The sequence below is a fragment of the Dendronephthya gigantea genome, unplaced genomic scaffold (assembly GCF_004324835.1).
Source record: "Dendronephthya gigantea isolate DGI-Jeju-01 unplaced genomic scaffold, DenGig_1.0 000241F, whole genome shotgun sequence".
NCBI lineage: Eukaryota > Metazoa > Cnidaria > Anthozoa > Malacalcyonacea > Nephtheidae > Dendronephthya > Dendronephthya gigantea.
In genome coordinates this window covers 84,618-103,372 of record NW_021163251.1, presented here as the reverse complement: position 1 = coordinate 103,372, position 18,755 = coordinate 84,618, and the positions used below count along the sequence as shown (strand labels likewise).

Sequence of the window (18,755 nt, the reverse complement as noted above, 5' to 3'; positions counted from 1 at the left end):
GGAAAACGAGAAAATAGCACAAGCGCATTCAAGGAGAATAACCCCGGAAAGAGTTTCCGTATGCTAGCGTTTACCGTGCAAGAAAACAATCTCTGCAGAGTATATTAATCTCCTATAAGGGACATGCAGCATTCATATATGTAATATAGCTCGCCTACGTCATGCTTTTTCACGCTCTCCGAAAGTCACGCAATATCCCACGTGCAGTATCACGCTATCCCTGCACGGAAAACATTTAATATTCCTTTAATGTATCATGTATATATGCATTCAAATCAATAAGGGATTCCCGGCCCACTTGACCCGTCTTTCCCCATTTATTTAATACAAATGTTTATAGTCAAACATAAACTTCACAACCACGGTCGGAAACAGCTTGGGGAAAAACCATTAGACAAACCACCAAAATAATAATACGACAAAGTTATATAGAAATGTCCCTTCAAGTTTTACGCCCATGCATGGGAACTTGCCGTCGCTTTATGTAAAACGGACACGAGAGAATAACTTTATTGGAACTTATGTATAACTATATGAACTAGTCTTTTGAAGTGTATTAAAAAAATGAAAAATTAATTACTAATAACATAACTATATTACTATGGTATAATACCCACATTTGTCCAATATCGCTATAGTAATACCTGTGTTGCCGCGCGGGCTTTAAGACCGCAAAGTTTGCCGGCTGTTGTGAATAAATGAAATCCGGCTATCAAATTAGATCACACTCTGATTTCTGGAAATTTGTCTTGAAATTCTTCCAGTCCAACGTAATTTGCATTGAACCAAACGGTGTGGTGATGGAACAAAAAAAGAAGGCAGATTGGGGAGAGACTTTTTTAAACAGCGTGGCAAAATTAACGATGAAATCAAGACATTTTTAGGCCTTGTATTGCGATTCTGTGTGGAGTTGGAAGATGACTTTCATTTTACACAGGACCAAATTAAACAAACAATTAGTGACAACTTTTCCTCTTTGACAAAATCGTTGAGGCAAATACATGGTTTTTATGGATATCCCGGTAAAGTAATCTTTTGTGTAAATTAAGAGAGCTAAGAGAAGATTATAATACGACCATGCAGTGAACAGGGGCGGACTGGCAAGTCGGCAGGACGATTTCCCTGGCTCTTGAGCCCCTTGGTTTTATAGTGCATGAAAATTTTATATCCCATTTCTTCCAATTCCATCAATAACTAGCACAGGTAAAACAGTTAATAAAAATGATTGTTGAACAGAGATGGTACATTAATTGACTAGTAGCGCTTGTTTCCCAAGAAATAATGATGCATTCCTGTCATGTAACAGGTATATGTTGTCCAACTCTTGTTCAGCAATTTTGGAAGAGATTTATTCGAGAGTATCTCCCGACGTTGCAGAAAAGAGGAAAATAGCGATTAAAAGAACGACAGATGAAGATTGGCGAAGATTGGTCTTGATGGTCGATTACGAGACACCGCACGGGAAATGGAAGTTAGCCCGAGTTGGAGAAGTTTACCCTGGAAAGGATGGTGTGGTAAGGAATGTTTTGGTCAAAACACAGCATGGTCATTACAAAAGGTCGGTGCAACATTTATGTGTTTTAATAGAAGCTAGAAGCAAATGAGCGAGCATCCACGAACTAGTCGAACTTTGGCCCCGGAGGGTTGGTTTGAATACCCAGCAACATTCCATCATTATAATTACTCCGGCGTCAGCGACGGAGTTGAAAATTCGCCCTGGTTTTGTTTTGTTGTTTTTTTTTTGTTTTTTTTATTTTTCGTCGTCGCAAGTCTGAATGGCGCGAAACATTCTAGTATTTAAAATGTGTATGTAACCGTATTTATCTACGCCCCAGTCTTATCTGCTAAGAGTTGTGGCAGTTGTGGTGCACAGCTTTGGCTAATTTTTTGATGCGCGATTCGATTTCGCTCGCATGATACGGCAATTCCTCCAAGAGGAACAAATAAACAGTTCTTTTCACGCTTTTCGACTAAGTTTAGATTGAATTGGGGTAAGAATATATTTAATACATGTAGATTTCTATAACTATATAACTATATAAGCGCGAATTCCAAAGGCAAAAGTGTGAGACAAAGCGAATATATCATGCGGTTTATTTACATTTTTGAACAATTGAACTTCTATACTTTTTAAAGTACAATGTCCTTTTGAATTTCGTGATCGAACATTTAGGTTCGCAAGGCATCTAAATGCGAATATGAATTATGAACTGTATTGTTTATGTTCAGAAGCTCTATATTGAAGACTGGCACGTGCGCCGGAGTTAATGCCAGAACAGGCGTCTTGTTAAATTAATTTTAATGTAATATATCTAGTTAATGTTAGTTATTAAGTTCATAAAAGATACTGTATGAGTGACTGCTAATCAGTTAAGCGTCCGGAGAAGTGCGAGACAGAACGAACAGTTGATTTGAAAATATTTGTAGTAGACAAAGTCCTACGGGTTTCTGAAAGTGAAGACTCATGCTTCCACTTGTTCTCCCAATCCCTTATAGCAGATCGTTGATCATGATTATAAAAGGACAAGCTGAAAAAATAAAACTAAATCAATGAAATATTCACATTTTTTGCAACGTTTAGTATTTTGTAGAATCTCGAGATCAAACCTTAACGACGGCTAAACACCTACGAGGCATGCTATCTATCAAGTCCCTTAAGTTAATTATCGTGAGGGAATTCTCTCCAAGCAGTTAAGACACTGTCCCAGAGTTCATTGTTATTCTTGGAATTTCTCTCTTGAACAATAGTTAACGTTCTAACATGGCACACAAATTCAGTCATGCATGACTGTGATACGTACTCTGTAGTCTCCTCCCTAAACTAATTCCTCGCCACTCTGGAAGTATGGCAGGCGAAATATCTTACTAAAAATCATGCACTGAGCAACACGAATAACCACCATGTGAGTTGTGGCGGAAATAGGTGCATTCTTCAAGATAAAAATGTGCCCTGGTGCATGGGTTAAGCCTACCCTTCACCTTCGAGCGACATCCACTTCCCCGTGAACTAATGCATCCTCACCAGCATGCTTGAGCGTTACTGAGTTGAACACAATTTTCTCACCGAGTTGGTATCACAACAGGATCTCTCAAAGCAAACCTACATGTCGTTGCAAGTAATAAGGAATTTCATATAAATGCAAAACATATTATTTCCCCATACTGGGCATTCAACTCATATTCATGCACAGTTCCTTGCATAACTAGGCTGAACGAAGGACTGAACACAAAATCTATTGCAAAGATGGCTTCACAAGAAGACAACATCTTACGCAACTATTTCTTAAAAGAACGTAACTGGATTCACACAGAGATAAAGAGCTTTTTGTTCGTAATTTTATCTTCTTTTGTTAATTATGAAGAGGATTACGGAGTGCCGCGAGAATTTATTGTAAACAGAATCAGCAATAAATTTCCTTTATTAATCAAATCCTTGTGTCAAATACATGGTCTATATGGTTATCCCGCGTCTACAAACTCTGACTATTCTCCTGATGACACAGGTAAAGCTTGAATTATTTTTGAACTATAATCCTCGATACACCCAAGTTTGCTTAGGTTGACAACATGTCCTTGAGTCGTTTAAATGTTAGAAAGTGCGTAAAGCCTAACAGTTATATAAAACCTAATAAAGACACCTAATAAAATTGATTCTCATATATGGAATACGTTCGGGGAACGAAAACTTGTGTACATTTTTAAATGAAATAAAATCAATAAATTTCTTAACAATTATAATTTTCTAAAAATGCAACCGCATGGTTCCAAAGAAATATGCCGTAAAAGCGCATTTAGCAATACGCCCCCCCAAACAGTTCTTAGCTTAGTAGCGAGAGAAAAAATCACGAACAAAATGCATGTCGAGTACGGATCTGTAGATTTAGGTATCTCAAAGGTAACATTTGGGTCATTATAACTTTCCGTAAGCAAACGACGGTTAAAAATCAGCCAATAATGATAGGTTGTTTCATATCACACTATAACTTGCACAGGTGCATGGGGAGACCTACAAAAATTTAATCTCGCGGATGGAACGATTATGAAAAATAGTTTATTAAAAATCTATTCACTATTTTCACTAAATCCCATGATGCTGTGCGCGCGCATTCCTTGGGGTGCCAAATCCCGCCAAAATCAAAACAAAATGTCGCCATTTTGATCATATTTTAGTACCCCAAGAAATGCGCGCGCACAGCATCACAGGATTTAGTGAAAATAGTGAATGACTCATAAAAGACCGAAAATCTAGTTAAGACCAGAATGCGTCCAGCCTAGTTCAAGGGGGTTAACTTTTGCAGTCTTTCGCTAATTCCAGTATCTTCTTCGGTATAATCTTAGTTACAGATGTTAAACCAGAGGCAGTTAAAGAGATTTTCAACAGCTTGACAAAAAATGATAAGACACTTGGTATGTAGCTTTATTATTTATTTAGAAAATTTTTAATAACACTGCCGCAATAAGCGTTAATTAATGCATTAGAAGAACAATGACAGAACGAATTTCTTGATAAGTTTCTCTTTGAGACTAAACCTAAAAGCTGTTACTAACATATATATATATATATATATATATATATATATATACATTACTCTCAGGAGATTATCACACAGATGCAAAGGAAGATCATTTTTGGCAATTTGAATCTTTTACCGACTTAGTCAGAGAGCCTGCTCATATTCTTCTAGAAATGGTAAGTATGTCTGATCAGGCAAGTTATTAACAGACTGTCCGCTTTAAATGTGGTATAACAACTGCCTAAAATAAACAAAAATTCTCGACGTCTCAGTAAAATGCTATAAACTTGCAAATTTGAAAATCTAAATTTAGAATTGTCATGTGCTTTTTGATAAAGACTACTGTTTAGTCAAACTTAGAAGTTAGGTTTCTAAGAAATGCCGGTTTGCGAAGTTTCTATTGGTTAATGTGGTTACATATAGTTACGGTATCATATAGTTATAGCATCACTTTCTACCTAATAACAGATGCGAGATTTATTTTATGGTCACGAAGACGCTTGTGAAGTAACGCTAGGGCTTTTGGAGGATCTGGTGGATGGAAATTATCTGAAACCCGTGATATGGGCAGAGCACAGGGAAAACCCGGAAAAGCATTCTGGATTTTCTCTTGGTGTTCGACCATTTGTTCGACCTTTATACGTCCAAACCAGGCTACGGGAAATAAGAGAACATCACAATGGTGTAAAACCAGGAGACGTGAACGCTTATCAATGTTTTGACAGAAAAGGCATTAAAGAAAATCCAGATTTGGCTAAAAAGAAATCTAAATACAAAAAAAGAAGTAATGGGAGACCGCGCAAAACCAGAAGTCCCTGCAAGAGTTGTACGTTTTCTTTTATGGACGACAAAACTGGCCGGTTGAAGAAAATGAAGAATACCTTGGTGTCTTCGGGAATTGTGCTGAATATGATGTTATTAAAACTCATAAATTAGATGAATTGCTCGGCTCTACTGCAAACACTTCCTGGAGAGATTTTGAATCAGCCTGCAATGAACATTTAAGAGCATTCAACGATCTCACGAGGAGGGCTGGTGAGAATCAAGATCCATATCCTGTATTGAGAGAATATTTTGAAAGTACGCGTAGGCCGATAAACGCCAAAGTTCTAAGATACGAATGGAATTCTGAAAGCCAAAATTATGAATTGCAAGCGAAGGACTGGAAACCAGAAGAGCCTGATAAATATAAAATGTTACGTTTCCAAACTATAGACATTCACAATGATGATCCATAAGACCATAGCAAACATGACTTGTATACAATTCAGTCACGAAATAACTAAAACCCAGCTCATATAGGTTATTCTTATTGTTGACATTTACTTTTTTAATGTGACAATTAATTCAATAGGTAATAGTTCCAAGGCCGCACTTTCAACAGAAACCAGTTTAAGCCAGTGGCAGTGCTTTTTACTTTTTCTGAGTTTTGAGCTGAAATACTTGACGCCAAATGTTGAGCCGTATTTGAAATTAAAGCTAATAAAAAGTTATATTTCGTGCAGAAATTTCGAGACTTTAGTTTAAAGGGAAATATCCGTGAAAAGTTTTTTGCCGGTCGGTAATTGTTTTTTTTTTTAAATATTTCCTTTGCAGTTTAAGTCTTGAAATTTCTACATCAAATATAACTTTTCAAAAGCTTTAATTTGACACACAGCCCAACGTCCGCCGTCAAGTATTTCGTCTCAAAACTCAAAAAAACTATTTTCGCTTCAAGCTGAATAGGAATGTTTGTCAGGAGTTATCGTTCCAGTTGTTTAATTAGATTAATATGTAAATATGCACTCCTGCCCGCGTTTCTATAACGTTGGTTCAGAATAGTTTTGCTGTTACATTCAACGCGTATACACAGTAAATGCATGCATGGCTGTAAGTAATTTTTTAAATAGTGTAACTTAGATCGAACCTAACTTTATATCTTACTTTATGCATCTTATATACATGGCTGTAAGTAATTTTTTAAATAGTGTAACTTAGAACCTAACTTTATATCTTACTTTATGCATCTTATATAATTGGCTGTAAGTAATTTTTTAAATAGTGTAACTTAGAACCTAACTTTATATCTTACTTTATGCATCTTATATACAGCAAACTTTTTAATACTTAAATAATTAACAGTTAGCTATTGTTGAAAACTAGAATAAAAGTAATAAAGTAGTTATATGCCAGAGAACGTTTACTGCATATATACCCGTCACATGCCCATATCATATATGGTGATATGCATGCACGTTATCCTACACCGATCTGTTTTTCCCTTTGAATATTTTCTGATCGGTTTTATGGTGACGTTTTAGTATATTTCTTTTATGACTGTCATGCATGAAAGTTAGGATAAAATTCAGTGAACACCTCATAACTATATATACTCTCTTTAGTGACCAGGTTAGCTGGTTTCGATATACAACGTTTCACACACTCAAAATATGCAGTTTTTTTGTTTTTTTTATTGCATGGGTTGGTCCGCTTACCGCGTCACAACAGGATGGCAATCAATCAATCAAACGGATGTCAAGACCTTTTAAAACAAAACTGCATGTCGTAGCAAATAATAAAGAATTTTTTCATATAAATGCAAATATATTTCTCCCCCTTATTTGGCATTCAACTCAAAATGTCCCTTATATTATAAATAATGAGAAAGAATTAAGGACTTAGCACAAAATTTATATTAGGAGGATGGCTTCACAAGAAGAAGACGAGATCTTACGCAACTATTTCTTCAAAGAACGCAACTGGATTCACACAGAGATCGAGAACTTTTTGTTCGTAATTTTATCTCATTTTGTTAACTTTGAAGAGCGTTTCCAAGTAAGAGGGGAAATTATTTCAAAAAAAATTAGCGAAAAATTTCCATTATTAATGAAATCGTTGTGTCAAATACATGGTCTATATGGTTATCCCGCGTCTACAAACTCTGACTATTCTCCTGATGATGAAGGTAAAGCTTGAATTATTTTTAACTATAATCCTCACCATACTTTCAATGACGAAAGTTTAGCCCCAAATACAAATAAATCGCCTAAAGGCTAGGGATACATGAATAGAGACCTAACAAAAGTGGGTCTCGTATATGCGATAGATACGGAGAAGGAAAAAATACGTGTATTTTGCCAAGTATATATAAAAGAGATTTTGAATTTCTGCCCAGTTATTATTTTCCAAATATGCAATTAACTTTGCCACTGTATGGTTCCAACGAAATATGCCGTATAGGCGCTTAATAATTACAACACGCCCCCACAAATATCTGTCTTTTCTTTGCTGTCAGCTGTCACGACCAAAACAGCCAAACACTTTTCAAAGCGCACTAGTCGAATACTATTTTCAAAATGTTATAAACGGTTAGAATTGTGAACGCATGCAGGTTCGACAAACAATAAGGCAAGCTAAATTGGCAGATCTATGGTCAGTCAAATAAAAATAAATTACTGCATGCAGCACCATCTTAAATTCAAAACACCTGAATTAATAACGATGCTTTTGCTTATATATACTGCCGGTATTTTCAAAGGATATTTTAGACCTCAAATTTAATTTTATTACAAATATTTCGAAATGTGAGATGTTATAATTTAAAGGAACTAGCTCACAAGACTTTTCTCCCCATATTCTTCCAACTACAAACTTACTGGTTGGTTGGAACATGCAACATTGTTGCACTGGCTTTAACTTTGTTCCAACGGGCTTAAAGAAGTTTGTTAATTTATCTTTTTTTGGTATCTTAGTTATAGCTATTAAACCAGAGGCAGTTAAAGAGATTTTCAACAGCTTGACAAAAAATGATAAGACACTTGGTATGTAGCTTCATTCTTTGCCTTTGGATGATTACCACATGTGAAGGCGGGGAGTCTGATTTCAGTAGCAAGAGAACCAATCAATCAAAAAATAATTTGTGTTTGAGCGAAATTGGAAGCATTGGAAACTGAATCTGATCTACGTGCACTGTTGCTAACATATATGCCTGCATCATATGCTTGCCTTATATACTTTCAGGAGATTATCACACAGATGCAAAGGAAGATAAATTTTGGCAATTTGAATCTTTTACCGACCTAGTCAGAGAGCCTGCTCATATTCTTCTAGAAATGGTAGGTATGTCTGATCAGGCATGTTATTAAGAGACAGCCCATCTGAAAATCTGGGTTGCTTACGTTTTACCTTGGAGATTCCGTACCAATTGTTTTTCCGACCGAAATTTTCATTACCCCAAGGTAAATGGTAATCACCGACGAGTCCAGAAAACCTCACTTCCAACCGATTTTCTTGATCATATTTCATGATTTTCCCAAAATATAGATGCAAGATTTATTTGATGGTCACGAAGATGCTTGCGAAGCAACGCTAGAGCTTTTGGAGGATCTGACGGACGGAAATTATCTAAAACCCGTGATATGGATGGAAAACAAAGAATTCCCTGGGAATTGTGGATTTTCTCTTGGTGTTCGACCCTTTCTCCGACCGTTATACGTCCATACCCGGCTGCGGGAAGTAAGAAAACATCGCAAAAATGATTTGAAACTTGCAGAGGTGAACGGCTATCAATGCGTTGACAGAAAAGACTTTAAAAGAAACCCAAATTTGGCTAAAAAGAAGTCTAAATACAGAAAAAGCGGAAATGGAAAACCGCGTAGAAAAATGAGGCCCTGCAAAAGTTGTGAGATTTTTTTCGATAGTCCTCCAACCCTGTCAAGGCGTTCGGTTGCATTGGAAAGAAACCTTGGTGTCTTCGGGAATTGTGCTGAATATGATGTTATTAAAACTCGTAAATTAGATGAATTGCTCGGTTCCACTGCAAACACTTCCTGGAAAGATTTCGAATCAGCCTGCAATGAACATTTAAGAGCATTCAACGATCTCACGAGGAAGACTGGTGAGAATCAAGATCCATATCCTGTATTGAAAGAATATTTTGAAAGTACGCGTAAGCCGAAAAACGCAAAAGTTCTAAGATACGAATTGAATTCTGAAAGCCAAAATTATAAATTGCAAGCTAAGGACTGGAGACCAGAAGAGTCTGATAACTGAAACCCAGCTTGTTGTTAATGAACTATTTGTTAGAAATTAAAAAAATGGATGTATAACGATTTATAGCTATAAATTATTTAGATAATGTACCAAGCTTAACCCATATAAGATAATATCTTTAAGTAAAATTTGTTTTAGTTAAACTATAATTGATGTTACAACTACATACCTTGCATTTCTCGCAATTCTCCAGTTAATTTGGTTAAATCTGTTTTTACCTTCGTTATCCTGAACACCCATCAACATTTAATTTATATTTTGAGACTGGCTGCCTACGTGAGAATAACATGCGGCATCTTTTATGTCATTTGTGAATGTCAAAGAAATAGGAAACACAGTGTATGCATGCTTTGCAATTGGTAAAAGAAAATGGCAAAATTATGGTATTAAGAAGTTAGAAATCTTTTAGCTTTCAAGCTTTGGTGAAATGACGGCAAGGGAAAGATTAGAAATCAAGTTGCAGCACAGTGGTTGCAGTAACTACCACCAGCAACTCTTGCGGCGAGATACAGCGAATTAATGGATTTGCAATACCGAATATCTCTTTTCTGATAAAAACAAACTTGCATACTCTGAGAAGGGTTTTGGTTTGCGTCTGGTTGCAAAATGTTCATGACATAATTCACAGATGTCTGTTTTTGAAATGTTTAACCATTTCTCCAAGCATCTATATAACATGATACTTAGCAATGCTAACCGTACAATGACAGAGTGTTTTGAGGTTCTCAGTTTTGTACGACAGAGAGTCGATGAACTACTGCTGACGTTTAAAGCCTGTTTGACGTTTGTAGAAATAACGGCAATCCGAACCTGAGTTAGGCGAGGTTAAAAGTGGTGAATGAGAATAATTCTAGTGAAAAAAGCAAAGAAATTGTTGAATATAGGTTAAGAGAGAAAATCAAATACCTCAGGATCTTTTTTTAAAACCATACACAATGTAAACCGTTCCGCCTACCTGATGATTCATATATTGTATTGAAAGAATATTTTGAAAGAACTCGTAGGCCGAAACAGGCAAAAGTTCTAAAATACGAATGGGATTCTGAAAGGAATAATTATAAATTACAAGCGAAGGATTGGGAACCAGAAAAGTTAGCTTAAGAATTACTGTGTTTCCAAACTACACTGCAATAATGTTCCATAGACCATAGAAAAACCACTATATCTTAATGTCAGCCACTTGATAGATGATGACTTAATAAATTGTAGGGTTTATGTTAGATTTTCGTGAGCAAAAGATTTACAATATTAATTTTTCTCTACCCCACCTTTCACTTCCTCATTTTTTGTTTACTCTACCCCATATGCCTTCCTATTTTTTAGCTATCCCACCACTTTCTTCTTATAGATATATTATAATGCTTCTGAGTTATTTTTCCCAGCAAAAAAACAAAATGGTGCATGGACGGGGTGTGAAAAGTTTTGAGAATTAAAAGTGAAAACAGGTCCCACCACTTCGAATACTCCAAATTACAATTTCAATTTGTAAGTAATGAAATAATTTTAGCGAGTTTAAGTTTGTAAAGTGTCAATTCCTGGAAATAATATCTGTACCTTTCATAATTTTTTTGAGAATAGACGTACCGTGTTGCAAATTTGGTAAAAATGATTATTAAGAAAGTAATGGTTTAGGCTTGTTTTACTTTCTTTCTTTATTTAAATTTTATATGAAAAATATTTCAATTTCTGTTTCGTAAACTAAAAGGAATGAGTTTCGTTTTTGTAGTATTTATTTCAATATATTCCCATCATCCTAACCTTAAGAATGTTAGGGCAAAGATATATACGCAGTATGTTTGTATCGTCGGCAAATAATATAGCTATGATCGAAATCGGTATGGTTGCATGCCTAAATTTTATAATAACATGCACAGAGCTAAGTATAATGTGCATGCTTTCAAGACAACAAATTAAGATACCTAGGCTACCTAGTTGTCATGTATACAATGCCTCACACAACTAAAAAAATTCTCACCAGGTCGGTCCGTTAGCCGGTTCACAACAGGATGCAAACTTTTAATTAATTATTTTTAAGACCATGTCGCGTAGCAAGCAAAGAATTTTTTCATATAAATGCAAAACACATAGTTCCCCCATACTGGGCAACCAACGCACATCAAATGAGTTGAAAGAAGGGCTGAATGTCTTTTGAGCTGATGGCTTCACAAGAAGACGAGATTTCACGCAATTCTTTTTTAAAAGAACGTAACTGGATTCACAACGAGATAGAGAGCTTTTTATTCGTAGTTTTATCTTCTTTTGTTAACTTTGAAGAGTATTTCGAAGTGCCGCGAGAATTTATTGTAAACAGAATCAGAAAAAAATTTCATTTATTTATCAAATCGTTGTGTCTAATACATGGTCTATATGGCTATCCCGCGACCACGAAGTTTGACTATTCTCCCGAAGATGAAGGTAAATCTTGACTTTTTTGAATCTAGTTTGGTGTATGCTTAAGACCAGGATAGAGAATATTATTAAAGACAGATAAATTTTAGACTCGTAATAATTTTCTGAAACTCTTCCAGTGTCCCAGTCCCACTGGGACATCCCTGCCCCAAATTCTTGATATATATTTTTGCTATTTCATGCAGTTCCAGAAGTTAATCCAAATGCCATTAAAGAGATTTTCGATAGCTTGAAGAAGAACGATAAGACACTAGGTATGTAGCTATTTAGTTTGAATAACTGATTGGCAACTTCACAACTAAATGGCCCATTTTAGTAGATATACATGAACCATGATCGCGCAGGCATGTCAAGTTGATATATGTGAACCAGGCTTGATGAGTTACCATCATAGTTTCCCATTTGACAGGAACTAAAATCTAGATTACTTCTAGGGTGTTATTACAAATTTCCCAAGGAAGATGAACTTCGGCAATTTGAATCCCTTACTGACATGGTCAGAGAACCTGCTCATATTCTACTGGAAATGGTTAGAAATGCAGATATATGACCAAGAGGCAGTCTAAAAGAAATACGAATCTGAAATACTCCCCTCGTCAACTGATTATTGCATACTATAATTAATCTGTTCGGCTGAAAAAAGCCTAAAAAAATTAATTTCAAAGTTTGGTTATGATTATTGTAGTTTGTAAAGTGCAGTAGTCTTACAAGTAAAGTTTGTAAGTTTTTTTATGCTTTTATGTCAACGAATTAGATCACTCGGGACCGAGAGAAAAATATTCTGATATTTATAAAATGTATAAAATTTTAAACCCCCTGCAGTTTAAAGTATACTTGCAAATTGTAATGCTTTTTCAAACTGCTGCATGTAACAGTTGTCCTCCAGACTGTTTTAGAAAGAAAAATAGCACTAAACTAAACATTATAGCACGCAGAACTCCCAACAATTATGTCTATATAATTATAGGCCTTCAACTATATTCATGCAAGACTTATGTAATGTCATGCTGCAAACTTTAGCATATATACTTGCACGATATATGCTGCATGAGTATTTTCAATGAAAATAGCACAATATTTCCTGATGTTGCACTAGTATTTTAGTGCATGGTTACTTATTGCTGGATTTGCTACATGACTGATAGTTACCACATAATTTTCTGTTGAATACAGATGAATGATTTATTTCATGATCCCAAAGACGCTTGCAAAACAACGTTGGAAATTTTGGGGGATTTGAGGGATGGGAATTGTCTTAAACCCGTCTCTTGGGCAGAGAACAGAAAAGATCCAGAAAAATTTGGTATCTCTCTTGACGTCCGAAGCTTCGTTCAACCGTTATACCTTCATACAAAACTGTGTGAAATAAGGGAACATGGCGATAATGGTGTGAAACTGGAAGACGTGGATGTTTATAAATGTGTGGATAATAAGGCATGTTCGGAAGGAAAGCCAGCTTCAGTTGAACATATGTCGAAATACAAAAAAAGAAAAAATGGAGAACCGCGCAGTACCAGAGGGCATTGCACAAGTTGTAGGATTCTTTTTGATAAACTTCACAAACGTAAAACAATCCTTTCTACTTTTGGAACGTGCGCTGAATACGACGTTATTAAAACTCATAAATTAGATGATTTGCTACGCTCTAGTGAAATGACATCTTGGAGAGAATTTGAATTAGCCTGCAAGCTACACTTAGACGCATTTAACAAGCTCACGGCGAAGATTGGTAAAGGTCATGCGGATAAATATTCTTTACTAAAAGAATATTTTGAAAGTACGCGTAAGCCAAAAACGGTGAACCTTCTGAAATTCGAATGGAGTTCTGAAAGCTATGACTACAAATTGAAAGCGATAATTTGGGAACCCGAATATCCAGACAAAAGACATTTAAATGCTGCAATACAATTTGAGCGAAGACGTTCAGTAAGTGCAGTGCATTAAACCGGTCTGAAGCTATATATATATTAAATGGCTCTGAAAGCGCCAATGCGCCATGCATTTCTTATAAAAACGGCGAACTATATATGTACGAAAATAGCCTCTGCTCAGGTTGCATGTACTATATGTATAAACTTGTTCAATATACTATATATAAATAATTTCCTAGTTTTATTTATAGACAGGTTGTTCGACTCACAGGAAAAGGAAGCGTGCCGAAGATGCCGAGAATAATAACCGCCCGGATAAACAAATGCTGGTAAAAAACCTTCATTTAAATGCCCCCATATATATACGCTATGATACTCCAGATGATTTTAGGTTCGTTTGCATGATATAGTTCCAGTTAGACCAATGTTTCTGATCGAGGCAGGATCAGTATAAATCAATCAGAGTCAAAATCAGTGCACGTGGAGTATGAGATTTTCACTAAAAAATGGTACATTCTGTTTCGGATATTAGCTAAATATATATTTTCTTTAGATCGAGCCAGTTGTAATTAAAGGAGCGGGTTTGTCAGAATCAGAATCAGAGGTAATTCGTAAAGAATATTTCGTAAACTGCATGATTGCATGATTCGATATCAATTGGTGTCTGTGCTCTTTGGACCCATATCGCTGTTGAGCCTAGAGTCATTTTTGATACTTTTTTCTATCATAATACAGGATAATAATGAAGATGGTTATGATGATGGAGGCTATGATTACTCACGAAATTAAAAGAACTCAAAAAGGAGTTGGACGACAAGTTTAAATCACCTGAATACCAAGAAAAGATGAATTCTTTGTTTCAAAGCCTCGAACTTAAAAAATAGAAAGATTATCTGTTATTGTGATCGATATATACTCACTACACTCAGCATATATATACTTATATTAACACATGTACTTTATCATTAGACCATGAATGCAAAGGCAAGGGCGGCAAGGGCGCACATTAGGGGATGTGGGAGGCAGGACACCATCATCTTTCAGTTCATGGAGATGGACAGAAAAAATCAGTCCGGTTGAAATCTGTGAACTTTAATAATGCAGTAAAAGCTAGTACGTTTTGCTACCATAGTGTTACCTCAAATTAGAAAATGTAGAAAATAGGTAAATTCTTGGACATATATTCTATAATACTGCATGTAATATAAGGGAAATTGTTTGTTATATGCACACAAGGGTTTTGCACGTGATGGACACACGGAAATGAAAACACTTTGCACCTTGCACTATGAACAATGCACAATGAACAATGCACAATAACGCACTATAGTTGTAGAGTATAAAATATCATGGGCTGCACTATTTTAGAAGAAGATTGATGACTTGGTCTGGGGCACGACAGTAAATATACTGGAAAGGAAGTGTATTGGTAATATCTGAGCTGTCCCTCATACGGCCCCGACGATCCCGCGTATAAAATAATTAGAAAAAGGGGTCGTTTAACAATACTACAATTACTATTATAATGTAACAACCAGATTCTGGCAATAAACCCTATGCTTTCATTTATTTAGAAGTCGGGTAATTTCAGTTAAAATAGGCAGCTCCATAGAGAAAATTGCATGGGGCTGAGAATGTGACTAAATATCATTCCCGACGGTCTTAATTTCAAGTCCCAAGCTGGCTCGCTTTAATTATTTTTTTTCTGTCAAATATAAACACGACAAAAGTCGGTCCCAGATTCCATAACGTAAGAGACCCCCGAAATTATTTTGGATTTGTGCGCCTGTGCAAATTGGTAAATTTCAGATTAAATAACGAGCAAAAATATTGTATAAAGAACTGAAGTAAAAGCATATGTGAAATTTGAAAGAAATGAATTAGGTGACTATTATTATTAGTCACCAACTATATATAGGTGACTATATTGTACCGGACAAATCTTGTGATACTCGTAATCAAAAGATGGAATCAAAATAATCGATAATTAAGTCGATAAACTATAATGAAACTTCTTCATGGCAAGGTGCATCACCTACCTTAAGATCATAGGCATGCATACAGGCTAAAAAATTGGGGGTGCAGACGAATGATTTGATAAAAAATACCTGATCCCCGCCCTGTACGCCTAAACTTTGGCAAGATGCTGTCACTTGATCATCATTTGAAATTTTGTGGTCAATGTGCATTTGAAACATGATTTGAGTCGAAATCTTGGTATTATGAAGATATCTCTAAATTTTGATTGATAATGGCGTAGCTGGCGGAACTGAGCGAAAAGGTATTATAGAATTTCGTGGGCGAATCATCAGGCCGCTTGGTTGCCATACCTACCCGCTTGCTCAGTCAAAATTTGCGCTATTTTTTATCGCTGAGTTGGCCTGCTTGCGGGAGATGATAGGACACCGCTGATATATCCATCAATTCTTGAGAAATGTCAAAACAATTTTTACAAACAAAAGACTCACTATAATTCCACTTGCTGCATGGGCTATCAACATTTCTTCAGTGAGATGAAAACCGCGGATATGAAAAATGGATGCAGCAATAAACTTAAGAAGGTTTAGGGAATTTTTAAGACATCGTAACTCGATCCACGGAGAAATAGACGAGTTTTTGTATGTGGTTTTTCGCCATTTAATTTACCTTGAAGCCGAGAGATTCAACAGAAAACAAATTGCAAGAGGCATCAGCAATACGTTTCCTTCGTTAATCAAATCGTTGTGTCAGATACATGGTCTATTTGGTTATCCCGCGACCACGAAATCAGAGTATTCATTGGAAGATGAAGGTAAAACTTGATTGGTATAGTCTTTAGACTATATCGTCGCACTTTAAATTGGTGTGAGGTTATAACAGTGAGACGCTTGCATGCAAGTCAGCAAATTTCCCAAACGTTTAACTGCAGTCATGCATGCGGACTGAATCAGAGTTACATACTCTCTTTTTACCCGTTATAATTTACAGGAAGAACATGCATTATTTACCTTCGTACGGCACCAATGAAATATGCCGAATATGCGCATGGAAGTAAGCGAAACGCCTCCACAAGCAGCTGTTTTCGACCTTCCTCTAGCAATAGATAGAAAATTACAGAAAGGCAACCAACAATTTTGAATGAAAAAACGTTTTACCCCTCTTTTAAACTTATTTGAGTTATTTCCATATACCAAACAATTCTCCGTTAAGTCCAACAATGCTTCTCAACAAAACTAAGGTCACGTTTATTATTGAATTGCTTTGCTTCTCATTTGAACATATAGTTGTAGTTCTTAATTAAAGATAATAATTTCTTTTCGATACCTTAGATATAGAATTTAACATAAATGCTGTTAGAGAAATTTTCAATGAAGTGGAAAAAAATGGACAGACGCTAGGTATGTATTTTATCTAAGTTGGAAAGCTCGCAACAGGATTTCTACAGTCTAGTGGTTCTGCTGATCGAGAAATTTATATATAAAACTCTATAAAGAATATCAATTAACGAGCTTCTGTGTGAGACATGTTGCAATTGTTACGACCTAAACTAAAATAATATTACGATTGTTGCAAATTTTACTTTCAGGAGATTATTTCGAAAGGGCTAAGGAAGAGGAATTTTGGAATGAATTGTGTATTATCACTTTAAAAGATTTTGTCAGAGAGCCTGCTCATATTGTTGTGGAAATGGTGGGTAAATAACGGTGGGAAAGTCTACCAGAGCATGCATGGAGACCCAAATCTTATTCAAATGAAGTATAGCGATTGGCGATAATGCTCGCGTTTGACAACTTTGATTTACTAGAATTTCTTTGTTGCTTTTTGCCGGGCACGTTTAAGAAGTAAAAGGTGATTACTGCATACTATATTATCTCTTCGGTTGAAAAAAGCCTCTTAAATTTAATTTCAAAGTTTGGTTATGATTATTGTAATTTGTAAAGTGCACTAGTCTTACAAGTAAAGTTTGTAAGTTTTTTTATGCTTTTATGTCAACGAATTAGATCACTTTAGATCACTCGCGGGACTGATCTCGAGAAAAATATTCTGATTATATATATATATATATATATAATATATATATAGGAAAAGTATATAGGCACCAAACAAAACGATGCAGCCCCCAGTAGAAGGATCCACCATCGGGATACAATTTCCGCTTCTTAACTTATTAGAAGATATGAATATAGGTATAATAAAAAGCAGACAACTTCTCACTGCTCCATTTATTAATTTAAGACGTTTCGGACTTCGTCCTTCTTCAGTAAAATTATAGGAGTGACAACTATATCTACAAGAGAGGCCACTATTTATAAATAGGAATCCTAATAAATTTAAATTATAACAATCATGCATAATTACTTATTATATCTAATCCGCCGTTTAGAGCGGTATTCACACCTTTTATTAAGTCCATTAGGTATCAAAGTGCAAAGCTGAGCGGCCCAATAGGCCTCCCTAATTAAAAGCGTATGCTCATTACTGTTCCTAACTTGTTCAATAATAATAAATTCGAAATCACTTAAGTTATGAGGTGCATTGTTAAAATGTATGGCAACCTCGCACGTGTTTTTGCCGGTTTTCATGGCTGACTTGTGATTCCGAAATCTAACTTTAAATTCCGTTGAAGTGGAACCTACGTACTGAAGTTGGCATTTCTTGCAAGAAGCTAGATAGATAACATTAGTAGAGGTACAACTCAGGGCTTGCTTAATTTTATAGAATCGCCCTGCGGCAAAGCTGCGAAATCTATCTCCTTCTGCAAGAAAATTAGCACAAAGATCACACCTCCTGTTACATTTATAGCAGCCTACGTTATTATGCAAGGCCTCAGCAGCATTAGAACCACCTTTAAGTCTAGATGGAGCTAGCATATCCTTCAAATTCTTCGTTCTCTTAAATGCTGGAAGAATTGAGCCCTCAGGAAATAGATCTTTAACTTTATCAGACGAGT

General features: G+C 35.8%; 1 protein-coding gene across 3 annotated transcripts; it reads left to right on the top strand.

Annotated features, from left to right (window-relative positions):
- The first annotated feature begins 3,215 nt into the window (after positions 1-3,215).
- Positions 3,216-9,577, top strand: LOC114540574. Of its 3 annotated transcripts, none has more exons than XM_028560694.1 (4): positions 3,216-3,503; positions 4,339-4,407; positions 4,596-4,690; positions 8,817-9,577. In XM_028560694.1, the coding sequence occupies exons 1-4, from the start codon at positions 3,245-3,247 to the stop codon at positions 9,543-9,545; spliced, it is 1,152 nt and encodes a 383-aa protein (XP_028416495.1). In that variant the 5' UTR covers positions 3,216-3,244; the 3' UTR covers positions 9,546-9,577. The 3 variants fall into 3 exon arrangements, with proteins under 3 accessions (XP_028416495.1, XP_028416496.1, XP_028416497.1); XM_028560695.1 differs by lacking the exons at positions 3,216-3,503; positions 4,339-4,407; positions 4,596-4,690 and adding exons at positions 7,206-7,458; positions 8,246-8,314; positions 8,514-8,608; XM_028560696.1 differs by lacking the exons at positions 3,216-3,503; positions 4,339-4,407; positions 4,596-4,690 and adding exons at positions 7,206-7,458; positions 8,514-8,608.
- Positions 9,578-18,755: the final 9,178 nt, after the last annotated feature.

Bases quoted from the DNA above. Each gene is read 5' to 3' on its own strand.
- LOC114540574 (XM_028560694.1), top strand. From the start codon at position 3,245: ATGGCTTCACAAGAAGACAACATCTTACGCAACTATTTCTTAAAAGAA. The intron at 4,408-4,595 runs GTATGTAGCTTT...CATTACTCTCAG, and splicing joins AAAAAATGATAAGACACTTG to GAGATTATCACACAGATGCA. The intron at 4,691-8,816 runs GTAAGTATGTCT...CCCAAAATATAG, and splicing joins CTCATATTCTTCTAGAAATG to ATGCAAGATTTATTTGATGG.